Source organism: Gorilla gorilla, chromosome 1, assembly GCF_029281585.2.
Source record: "Gorilla gorilla gorilla isolate KB3781 chromosome 1, NHGRI_mGorGor1-v2.1_pri, whole genome shotgun sequence".
Classification (NCBI taxonomy): Eukaryota; Metazoa; Chordata; class Mammalia; order Primates; family Hominidae; genus Gorilla; species Gorilla gorilla.
Window position 1 is genome coordinate 222,329,100 of NC_073224.2, and position 12,462 is coordinate 222,341,561.

The 12,462-nt window shown below is 53.4% G+C and overlaps 1 protein-coding gene across 9 annotated transcripts in view; it reads right to left on the reverse strand.

Moving 5' to 3' along the window:
- Positions 1-12,462, reverse strand: part of ARHGEF10L (Rho guanine nucleotide exchange factor 10 like) — a 158,270-nt gene that overhangs the window by 112,479 nt on the left and 33,329 nt on the right. For 8 of the 9 annotated variants that reach the window (XM_055353810.2, XM_031011860.3, XM_055353972.2 and 5 more), the window contains exon 2: positions 4,402-4,481. In XM_055353810.2, coding sequence (XP_055209785.1) covers positions 4,402-4,438 — 37 coding nt within the window. In that variant the 5' untranslated portion in view covers positions 4,439-4,481. Of the gene's footprint in view, positions 1-4,401; positions 4,482-4,708; positions 4,872-12,462 lie in introns of those variants that run through there. The other variant, XM_055353771.2, reaches the window with a different exon arrangement.

Genomic DNA, 12,462 nt, shown 5'->3' on the forward strand with positions numbered 1-12,462 from the left:
TCATATGGGGTATCTTTTTGATATTATAATACCAAATAAAATACATTTGGTATTGAATTATTTCAGATGTTTAAAAAATAATGTATTGTGATACTAATGAATTCACCTTGGTATAATTTCAATATTGGTTTTGACACTTCTGTTTCAGTTACATATACACATTGGGTAGGGGTGTGTGTGTGTGTGTGTGTGCACGCACACGCGCACATGTGCGTAGAATCTTCTGCTCATCCCTTGCTCCCTCCACTCCAGCCACACTGATCTCCTTCCTGTACCACAAATGTGCCAGGCATGCTCCTGCCTCAGGACCTTTGCACCCGCAGCCCCAGGGCCTAGCACGTTCTTCCTTCGAGTATCTTCTCCTGCTCTGCCCTCCTTCAGATCTTTACTGCGCATCATCTCTCTGCATGCTGCGGCATCTCTACTGCACGCTGCCATAGAGACCTGCTGAGACTCCCAGTTTGCCCTGCCTACTTTACCTTTCTCTATGGCTGTTGTCAGCATATGATGCTATATGCTATTTGTGTTGCTGTCTGTCTCCTCTACTCGAATATAAGCTTCACGAGGGCAGGTATTTTTGTCTGTTTTGTTTGCTGTTGCATCCTCAGCATCTAGTGTAATGTCCAGCATATAGGAGGCATGTGATAAGCATTTGTCCCCCTGTAGTCATGTCTATGGGTGGTAATTTTCAAAGTTTAAAACATAGGCTGGGTGCTGTGGCTCACGCCTGTAATCCCAGCACTTTGGGAGCCTGGGGCAGGAGGATGGCTTCAGCTCAAAAGCTTGTGACCAGCCCAGGTAACATGGTAAGACCTTGTCTCTACTAAAAATGAGAAAATTAGCCGGGTGTAGTAGCATACACCTGTAGTCCCAGCTACTTGGGAGGCTGAGGTGGAGGGATCACTTGAACCCAGGAGTTCAAGGCTGCACTGAGCCATGATTGTGCCACTGCACCCCAGCCTGGGTGACAAAGCGAGACTCTGTCTCAAAAAAAAATAAACAAAAGTAAAAATTTTTTAATAATTTTAAAATCAGCTGGGTGTGGTGGTATGTGCCTGCAGTCTCAGCTACTCAGGAGGTTGAAGCAGGAGAATGGCTTGAGCCCAGGAGTTTGAGGCTGCAGTGAGCCATGATCACACCATTGTACTCCAGCCTGGGTAACAGAGCAAAATCCTGTCTCAAAAAAAAATTTGTTTAAATACTGGAATAAATGACCACAAAGTCCCTACCCACTATTTTGGGGGTACCAGCTACAGGCCCATCCTGACTTATGCAGGGTTTTCTTAGCCTCTCAGTGCCCACTGGTCCTTGCCTAAGTGAATCTGCTGGGCAGGGAGTGGGGGTGGGGGTCTCCCTTTATATGTGGATGGTGTCACTGCAGTGACTAAGGTTTTAGAGTCAGACCATCTGGGTTCAGCTCAGACTCCAGCTCACCCAGGTACCAGCTGGATGAGTGTCGGGTTATCTGACCCCCTCCTAGTTTCCTGATCTGTAAAATGAGGACAATAACAGCAACTACCTCACAGGGTTGTTAGGAGGAGGGAATGAATGAACATAAATAAAGCACCTGGTGCAGGGTGCGTGCTCACCAAATGTTAGCTTTTCTAACGATGATGATTCTGCTTATTATTATCACCATCGTTACATCATCACTGTCATATTATTACCACCATTATCACTGTTATTATTATGATTACAGCCTTGTCATAGCCCAGTCCCTGCTGCTGGGTAAGAAGGGCAGTCCTCTCCAACTCACAGGCAAGACCCGGCCTCAGGCAACCCTGCCCCCAGCCGTGTCCAGGGACTCAGGTCATTTCTACACCTTTTTTTTTTTTTTTTTTTTAAATGAAGCTCACTCTGTCACCCAAGCTGGAGGGCAGTGGTGCGATCATGGCTCACTGCAGCCTCAACCTCCTGGGCTCAAGTGATCCTCCTACTTCAGACTCCCAGGTAGCATCACCATGTCCAGCTTTTTTTTTTTTTTCATTTTTTGTAGAGACAGGTTCCACTGTGTTGTCCAGACTGGTCTCAAACTCTGGAGCTCAAGCAAGGTTTCTCAAAGTGATAGGATTATAGGCATGAGCCACTGTGCCTGGCCTGCACCTCCTCCCTTTAAGAGTACAAATAGCTTCAGTTATCCATGCATGCAGTGAGCAGCTCCCAGCATCCAGTGGGCAGGGAGGGGGAAGGAAAGGTAAGACACAGTCCTGGGGTTTGGGGTAGGTGACTGTGAGCTCCCCTCCGGAGCTCACTGTGAGGCTGACAGGACAGAGCCAGCAGGAGAAAACCTAAAACCTCAGAGACTGAGACGGTGCCAAGAGGAAGGGGCTGGGGCTCTCTGGGGCTTCAGGAAGGGCTCCGAGGATGAGGCTGCCCTTGTGCTGAGACTTAAAGGATGAGAAAAGGCCTGACAAGCTCCAACTAAGGCGTGGATTCCAGGCAGAGGCCACAGCAAAGACAGAGAACACCAAGTGCCCCGGGGGTGCTGAAGACACGCGCAGGAATGAAGGTCATTAGACAGTTGACAAGGTGCGTGGGGAATCCCCTACTCAGGAATTTGAATTTAATTTGGGAAGGTAATGGGAAGCTCTCAGAGAATGAGAAAATGGCAAAGAGCTGGGTTCACCCAGATGATACTAGCCAGCAATATTAGAAAGAGCTGGAACAACAAATATTTGTCAAATGTTTGCTGAACAGAACAGAATTGACTTAGTCATAAATTTTTTTTTCTCACTCCCCATGTTCCGATTCAGGCCTCTTGGTGGGGAGAGGAAAGGGAACAGGTGCCCATGGCAGCAGGGGCGGGATCGGGCAAGGCCAGGCATGCTGGGACCCAAATCCCAGTCATGAATTGGGAGGTGAGATGTGCTTGTCTCCAAGGCCGCCTTCTATCCTCCCCCCGGCAATCAGGCACTGCTCCTTATCAGAAGGAAAACTCAGGAGGCCCATCCCAGCACAGCTGAGAGCTGAAGGAAGCCCTTCCTAATAGCCTGCACAGGTGGCACAGCCAGAGCTGGTCACTCATGCCTCTGATGTTCCTGGACAGACCCGGTCCTTGTGAGAACCAATACAAGCGAGTCCAGGAGGTGAGGGACCCTAGGAAGCCACCCATTGCCACAGAGAAGACAGGTCTGCTGGGCTGCTCCCCACCCCCAGCCCAAGAAGAACCCCGAGGCTCAGGGAGGAGGAGATGCATCATTTGGCTCTCCCAGGGGTGCAGGGCATGGCACACGCTGTCTGTCCTGCTGACACCCACGATGATAAGCACTCCCGTCAGTGAGCAATTGATTACCCCATGCCTATGCCTGACATATATTTAAACCTTGCAACAGCCCAGGAGAGGGTATCATTGTCCCCATGTTTACTGATGATGAAACTAAGCCACAGAGACAACATGTCACTTAAGCAGCCCCACAGTCTAAGTGGCAGGGTCAGGATTCAAACTCAGATGGGGCTGATGACAAAGCCCTCACTCATTACCATCTGCAATTCTGCCTCTCTCATAGTGATACAAGAGGACAGGAAGCTGCCGCCGTGGGTGAAACAGCCCTGGGCCCAGTTCCTCCCGGGCGGGGCCTGGATTCCACCTGCAGTGTCTGAGGCCCCAGTGCCAGGGTTGCCAAATAAAATACAGGACACAGACTTGAATTTCAGATAAACGATGAATAATTTTGTTAGTATAAGTATGTATTTTTCTTTTTCTTTTTTTCTTTTTTTTTTTTTTGAGACAGTCTTGCTCTGTCACCCAGGCTGGAGTGCAGTGGTGTGATCTTGGCTCACTGCAACCTCCATCTCCCAGGTTCAAACAATTCTCCTGCCTCAGCCTCTCAAGTAGCTGAGATTACAAGTGCCACACCATACCCAGCTAATTTTTGTATTTTTGTAGAGATGGGATTTCACCATGTTGGCCAGGCTGGTCCCAAACTCGTGACCTCAAGTGATCTGCCCGCCTCGGCCTCCCAAAGTGCTGGGATTACAGGCATGAGACACCATGCCTGGCTGTATTTTTCTTTTACTTTCTCTTTTTTTCACTAAATGCGGCAATGCTACCACTGTTCAATGGCCTGACCCTATGGCGCAACCCTCTCCCCCAACCTCAGTTCCTCATCCCTGACTTATAAGCTTCAGCCTGAGACCCCCGTGTGTTCACCTCTCCGGCGGATCTCAGGGAGACAGGAAAAGGATTGACCCTTGCCCAGAGCCTCCTCCATGAGCAGAAAGTTACTTCTATTTTGTAGACAAGGAACGTGAGATAGAGGATGCGGCCCAGGCAGGGCCAGCAGCCAGCAGAGCAGACTTCCCACCCGGCGCCATGCTGCTCCAGAGCAAGGCCCTCCGCCGGCCCCCGGCGGCCCCCTTCTAAGAAAGGATGAGAGGGACAGGAAGCCCTGGGTACGGTACCTATGGCAGGCTGTGGAGGAGGGTTGGAGGAAGCCATCAGACAAGGTCCAGCTCAGACCAGCACCGTCCCAGCTACACACCTGTGGAAAGAAGACCAGAAATCGCATTAGCTGGAGTCAGGGCTGCAGTTTCAGCTACTGAGACAAGTCACTGGCTCACAACCTGTGCTTCAGCCCAGTGGCTCTCAGAGCACAGGGCAGCCCCAGAAAGGCCCCAGCCTCCAGCCTTCATAAATCATTAACCCATAGAAACACCAGCAGCTGTGCAGCTGAAATCCTTCTTCCCAGAAAACCCTGCAGCCACAGACCTTCCTGTTGCCAGTGCCAAGGGACCTGCAGGGACCTGCTGGGTGTCCGTCCTCATCTGCTGGGTGTCCGTCCTCATCCCCTCTGGCTTACAGGTGAAATCTGGCCCCAGAGTCCAGGGTCATGCTCAGCCCCCAACCTTCCAGGAATCGGATCACACCTGACTGTCATAAATGGGGCTGGATACTTCCTCTTCCTGGCTGCCCAGGAAGCATGGGCTCCCTTAGGTCTGCCCACTCCTGTCAGTCCCTTCCGGTAGCCCTGCTGAAGGCCACTCTGACTCTGCCTCTTCCTGTCCCGCCCCATGGGTTGACCAGCAGGCAGGAGGTAACCTGGCCTTGGCACATGGGTGTGAGGAAAGCGATGGCTCCAGAGGCCAATGGCATAAGACAGGGACAGAATCCCAAATGCTCAGCGTGGGGGCACCGTTCCTCCTGGCCCAAGGTGGCACCGCCCTCCCCTCACAGTGGGAGCTCACATAAGGAAAAGGCTGATGCCTCCGGTGGGCTTCCTGGGCCCTGGAGCCAACCCTGCCCCCGCTCCCTACTGTCACCTTCAATTGTGCACTGGGGGCTGTCCTCCTAGACATCTTGTGGAGGAGAGAATGCACCCTGGAGGGAAAGCACCCAGCCCTCTGGTCTAATCTGCCCAGGCCACAAACTGGCTGTGTTCCTGTTTTCCTTTCCATTCCTAAAGGCTTTATTTTTATTAAACTGGCTTACTAAACAAAAATGAAATGCAGGTTAATGGCAATATTAGTAACAGTAGACATTCTTGCATTGCCAACGATATCTCAGACATAATTTTAAGCACTTTACAAATATTAACATCTATTAGTCCAAATTATAAATGAGAAAATGAGACCAAGAATGGTTAAGTAACTTGCCCAAGATCACACAGCTAGGAAGAGCCAGGGTTCGAACCCAGGCCATGGGGCTCTGGAGTCTGTGCTCAGAAGCAGCTACTACACTCTAGCACCTTTCAAGACTCAAACGATACAACAGGTAGACAATGAAAAGTTAGTCTCCGAGCCGGGCACAGTGTCTCACGCCTGTATCTCAGCACTTTGGGAGGCCGAGGTGGGCGGATCACTTCAGGTCAGGAGTTCGAGAACAGCCTGGCCAACATGGTGAAACTCCATCTCTACTAAAAATACAAAAATTAGCTGGGCATGGTGGCACACGCCTTTAATCCCAGCTACTCAGTAGGCTGAGGCAGGAGAATCACTTGAACGTGGGAGGCGGAGGTTGCAGTGAGCCAAGACCGTGCCATCGCACTCCAGTCTGGGAAACAGAGCAAGACTCTGTCTCAAAAAATTAAAAAAAAAAAAGTTAGTCAACCTCCCACCCTGGTTGCCCTAATCCCCCAGTCCCCCAGAAGAGATGACTGTAACTGACTTCTCAAGAATCCTTCCAGAACTCTCCCATGCATGGGCCAACTTGCATATCTGCAGATATGCCTTGTTTCATACAGAAGGAGCACACAGCACTCACAGTGCTGCAACTGCCTTTTTAACCTAAATCTCAGTGATGATTTCAGAATAGTACTAATACATAGAAATCAACCCCACTTTTTTTAACAGCTGCGTAGTAGGTTTGGTTTTGTTTTGAGGTAGGTGTTTTTTGTGGGGGTATAATTTATATAGCCCCCATCGATAGGTACTGAGGCTGCTTTGGTCTCGATTTCCCAGGCTGGAGTGCAGTGGCACAATCATGGCTCACTGTAGCCTGGAACTCCTGGGTCAAGTGATCCTCTCGCCTCAGCCTCCCCAGTAGCTGGGACTACAGGCACACACCACCATGCCTGGCTAATTTTTTAAAGTTTTTTCTAGAGATAGGGTCTTACTCTGTTGCCCAGGCTGGTCCCAAACTCCTGGGCTCAAGCCATCCTCCCTTGTTGACCTCAACAAGTGCTGGGATCACAGATGTGAACCCTGACACCTGCCTGCATTTCTCACTGTGACTGATGATACCAGTTACTCTCTGCTAAGCGTGTGACTGTGCCTTTTAGACCCACGCTGAAAACTCTCAGGACTAAACTTTTACTTCAGCAAAGGATTTTGGAAAACAAACCTGTAGCTGCACGGCACTCCTGCTACAGGGCCCCCTCCCAGTGGGCTCATTCAGAACCTCTGAGGTCTGCTCAGCCTTTCTCTGAGGGCTCTGGTGCCCCAAGAGTTCCAGGAGGGAAGCAGCAGAAAGACCTATACCCATTTTACAGAAGGAAAAAGGGAGGCACTTTGCCCAGCCTCCTGTCCAAATTGCTCCTTAAATACAATTTGTTGATGATACAGAAAGAGGCTGCTACTTTACCCTGGGGCCAAAACCCAGGATCCTTCCCTTCCAGGGCAGAAAGTCCAATGTCCTCCCCTTTCTTCACCCTTCGGGACTGATTCCTGCCCTCCCCTCCAAAGCCCAAGGCTTTCCCCAGAAAGGAAGAGAGACACCAACATGTATGGAGCCTGACACTTTATTAGCATTATTCTATCTAATTCTCATAACACCCCAGCTTACGGATGAGAAAACAGAGGCTCAGAGAAGCAAATATTTGCCCCAGGTCACAGAAGCAAGAGGACAAGGTGACCACACTAGGATTCCAGCCAGTGAGCACTGACCCTAAAGCCTAATCTCAATCCTCTAATCGCGCTGCCTCCCTAGCCTTTGGGGCTGGAATCTGGAAGGTGTTTGCTACAGGCTAATGCGGGGCTCTGAAGTGTCGGGACAAGGACGCAGCCCAGCAAGCCCTGCCCATACCCATAGGCCTATGGCCACCATTTTGCACACACAGGCCGCTAGTCTCAGAAGGATGTGGACAAGAGAGTGGGGATGGCTCACAGCAGCCCCCTGCCACCACTACAGATCCTCACGGGGTTAGAAAAGAGTTCAGGTTCCCCAATACCACCTGGGTTCCACTCAGCAGCTATGAGACCTTGGATGAGTTAATCCTATCTCTGGGCCTCAGTTTACTCATCTGCAAAATGGGGATTAAAAAGTACCCACTTCAGGCCAGTCATGGTGGCTCATGCCTGTAATCCCAGCACTTTGGGAGGCCGGGGCAGGCAGATCACTTGAGGTCAGGAGTTCGAAACCAGCCTGGCCAACATGGTGAAACCCCATCTCTACTAAAAATACAAAAAATTAGCCAGCCGTGGTGGCACATGCCTGTAGTCCCAGCTACTAGAGAAGCTGAAGCAGGAGAATCACTTGAACCTGGGAGGTGGATGTTGCAGTGAGCCAAGATCACACCACTGCCACTCCAGCCTAGGCGACAGAGCAAGACTGTCTCAAAAAAAATAAATAAATAAACAATAACCATTCTCATCTTTAAAAAGAGAACTAATACAAAAGCATGGCATGTCAGAACCAGAAAGTAGCTCCAAGAGGGCAGTGTTGCTCTTGCTTTACAGATGTGGAAACTGAGTCCAAAGGAGGAGGGCACTGCCCACAGCACGGTGACTCTCCAGGGGTGACACCAAAGGCCATGTTTAGAGGATAGGATTTGGTGCCAGGATGATTCAGGTTCAAATCCCAGCTCTGCCACTTGCCACAGCAGCGGTTAATTCCTCTCTCACTGGGGCGCTGGGAGTAAGACCAGCACCTGCCTCCTGAGCGTCCTGTGCTGATGAAATGAGGACCCAGCAGTGGGTGTGATGAATTCTACCCTCCGTGCCCTCCACGGAGTAAGCTCTGGGTAGACAGGGGCCTCTGTTACCATGGGGACCCTATCCAGGCTATGCTTGGGTGGTGGAGTTATAGGAGATTGTCTTCTCTTGGAGGTCACCTTTTTAACAATGACCACCAAACCCAAGGGACAGGCGGACACTGAACAGCTCCCCTTCCTGCTACTGTGTGGAATGGCTGAGGAGGAGGCAGTGCTCAGACAAGGGAGGAAGAGGGGAGGCCCCAGCTCCCGGCTATGGGGTGTGCCCACCAGAGGCCCGGAGCAGGTTAGGCTCAGCGACGGGACCACCCAGAGCAGCCCGGTATTGGCACCTCCCTCTGCCCTCAGCTGCCCAGCTCATCACAGCAGGTGTCTTCCTGGCTTGGCTAATTTAGTCAGTGCTTATTAGTTCCCCTCCCACTAGGGTTCAAAGTCCATCTGCCCAGAGGCCCCACTAGGAAACCCTCCTCCTGCCTGCCCCTGTCCCACCCCGGGCCCCCCAAGACCATCTCCCACCCCTCACACATCAAGCTGCCCCATCCCTCTTCCACCTGAATGAGGCCTGGAGGAAGAAAACACGTGGGGGCCCTGAAAGTCTGGAAGGCTGCACAAGTCGTGCCTTGAGGACAGGGAAGGCCGGCCTCTTTCTCCAACAAGGTCCAGGCAGAAGCGGGGGAAGCAGCAGCTGGGCTGCTGGGATGAGCTGGGCAGCGGCCACCCAGCCCTGCCCAGAGAGAAGCAAGGAATCGGTTCTGGCCCAAGCACCCTTGTCAAGCTCTGGCCTCAGAGGCCCTCTGCAGGGCCCACCTCCTGAAGCAGAAAGAAGATGGGGAATGGGGGGAAAGACCAGGTGCTTGGGCTGGTCAGGACCAGAGCTCCTCCACGTAGCTGTGTTCTCTGAGAGGTCTCTCTGGCTTTCAGCTCTCATTAGACACACGCTAGGCCAACCCACCTGCCACCTCCGCTGCCACAGAGACACTCCGCAAACACATCTGTCACATCACCTTATTGCTTCAAACCCTTCCCCATCACTGTCAGAATGGAGCCTGGGTCCTAAGCAAGGCCCTCCAAGATTCGCCCCCTCCACCGACCTCTCAGATCTCATCAGCTCCGGGCCTGGCCTGGAACTCTGCTCTGGCTCTCACGAATGGCTTTCAGCCCCATGACCGTGCCACCTGACCTGTTTCACATCTCCAGGCCTTTGCTTAAGCTGTCTGTTCCCTCCACATGGAATTCTCTCTCACAACCAGCAAGCAAATTCCTATTCAGTCGTCAAAACCCAGACCCCATTTCTCCTCTACAAAGCTTCCTTAGACCCATTTCACACAGTGGTTTCCAGTTGTGAAGCTTTTTAAAAATATTTATGTCCCAGGCCCACACCCGGAGATTCTGATTCAGTGGCTCAGAGGTGCAGCTGATAGGGGGCCAACAGGCTGTTTTCAAAGAGCATGGGTGGTGCTGGGACACGTACATGCCTGCAGACACAGCCCCATTATAACTGTTGCCCTCCCCAAGAGCCTGTGACCTCTCTGGGGGCACTGGGCTTCTTTCCATCTCAGCATGGGTAGCACTGGGTCTGGCCCGGGGTACACACTAGATAACAGCTGTGACCTTCCCCTGCTTGGGACCCACCCAGCATGGAACCAAAGGGCACAGACCAGGAACCCATGAGGCTGGGACATCCCTGGACCTGGGGAGCTGCTTGTGTGGGGCTTCGGCCCAGAGGAGGGGAGAACAGATGGAAGGTGAGGTACAAGCCCTCCTGGTGTCCTCCGCCTGTCCTGAAAGCCCAGGGCCCGGAAGGAAGAGAAGGGGACGCAAACCGCACAATGGAGCTGGAACAGGAAGTGGGGTGCGGTCTCCTGACGGAGAAGAGGGCCCACGGCTCCCCCACGCAGGGCAAGATGCCCACAGCTCTTCTCAGCGCGAAGGGCCACCTGGTGGAGAGTCCGGGATGGGGAGAGAGGAGCTGCCTTCAAGAAAACACAGGCAGAGCTATAGCAGGAGGGGCGCAGGCAGAAGAGAAGGATGAGGTATGTGGACAGGAACCCAGCCTCGGTATGAAGCCAGCCCAGACAACGCTCATCCTCTGCTCTCCAGCAGCCCCACTCCAGAGCAGGCAGCCCTCTGCGCCTCCTGTGCTTACCTGTCAGGTGCAGGTGTAAATAAGATGACATTGGACAACGTTGGTAGGTTTGTAATGAATGTCGGTTTCCTTCCCAGGGTTCCTGCCAGTCCCTGAGGATCAACAGCATTTTCTCCTTTTACAGACTGCTAAACTAAGTCCAAGACAAACCTATTCCACCGGAACACCAGGCCTGAGATCACAAAATTTGAAATGACAATAGCTGACGCCTCCGAGCACTGTGTGCACCGGGCCCCATACTGAACATTTTAGTTTGCATCTCATTTGATTCCCATAGCAGATGAGGAAAATGAGGCTGACAGAGACTGAGGGGCATCCCCAAGGCCACACAGCTACTGAGCCCCTGGGAACAAGAGGGCAGGACCCTCAGCCTGGTCCCAGGCCCAGGGTGGAAGGGGGAGTAGGGGAGTGGGTGGGTCAGGGAGCGTCCTCCCAGACCCTCCTCAACCCTGCAGGTGCCAGAGCTGCAGAATCTGGCAAGGGACCACACACCCCAGCTCCTCCCTCACCCACCTGATGGACACTCAAAGGGCTTCCCAAGGTGGGGGCGACTCCAACTTCCTTTCCTCTTCACCAGGGAGGGGGAGGGGAGCTCTGAGAAGGGGGCCTGCCTCACTGGGGCAGGGGCCAAGTTTGGTCAATGGCTGGAGCCTCAGACAATGGAGACTGTCCTGAGCCCAGAGTCAGTGGCACCCACCCTCCCGCACTGACCTCCTAGGGAGCCCCTGGTGAGGATCCGCAGGCAGGAAGAGTGGGGAGCACTGGAGAGGGGGCCCTGGGAGTAGGTCTCTGTGGGAAGGAGCCGAACCTGAGGCCAGGCCAGAGGGGACCCCTGGGGGCTGTTGCCTGGGAAACCAGAGCCAGCCTGGAGAAGTGGCTGGACAGCGTGGGAGGGGGCGGCCCCGGACTCTGTCTCCAGCCCCCCCTCCTCCACCTCCTCCTCCTGCTCTTCCTCCTTCCCTCCCAGCCCCCAGACACATTAACCCCTTTGTCCCCGGCGATCCAGCCCAGCAGGAGTGAAGAAGCTGAAGTGCTGGAGGAAGCCACCTGCCATCAGCTGAACTGACCCCCCTCTTCTCCAGAGAACCCCAGACCCTCGGCCCCACATCAGGGGTGTCCCTGCGATGGGGCACCATGGCTCCCACCTGGAAGCCAGAGAGGGGACAGCAGCTGGCATGACACATACTGTGTGCCATCACCTCGCCCATCAGAGCCTCAGCTTCCCCACCTACAACAGGGATGCCCGCCTCCCAGCTGCTGGGCGTCCTCACTGCTGGGCCCTCGCCACTTAGCATGAGAGTGTGTTTAGGCTGCAGGCAGCCTGAGAGGTGGGTTTCCTCACCTCCTTTTTAGACACAGGGAAGCTGAGGCTCAGATGGGAAGGGACCTACCCAAAGCCCCCTAGGAGGATGAGGCAGGCCGGGAAAGGGAGGTCCATGTGCGTCCCTGCAACCCAGCAGGTGTACAGACGGAAGAATGGCAGGAAAGAGCTGGAGCTCAGGGAGGGGCACTGCCAAGGGAGACAGTAGGATTTGGGGGCACACACGGGGGTGTCTACCACTCCCCAGGCATCAGGGTGGAGCCAAAGGGAGGGGCAGGGTTGCTCCTGCTACACCTCAGGGCTGAACTAAAGCCTCCAGGGGGCCAAGCTGAGGTAAAACCTTTGGGGAATCTGTGACCCCAGTTCACCCTCCTTACCTACAGGGGTCAGGCTCACCTCCTCCAGCTTTCACAAAGTAAGCCGCTCATCCCGTCACTCCCTTCCCAACTCAGCCAACTTCTCACTGCGCACCTACTGCCTGCCAGGCCCCAGCTTGGCACTGGGGACAAAGAAACAAAAGAGAGTTCCGGGTTCCTGTCCTCAGGCAGCAGCCACAGGAGGCCAGCGGGTACATACCCAAGGCAGGGGAGGGCACAGTGCCCCACTTCCAGATCAGAGCCAGGGCAGGG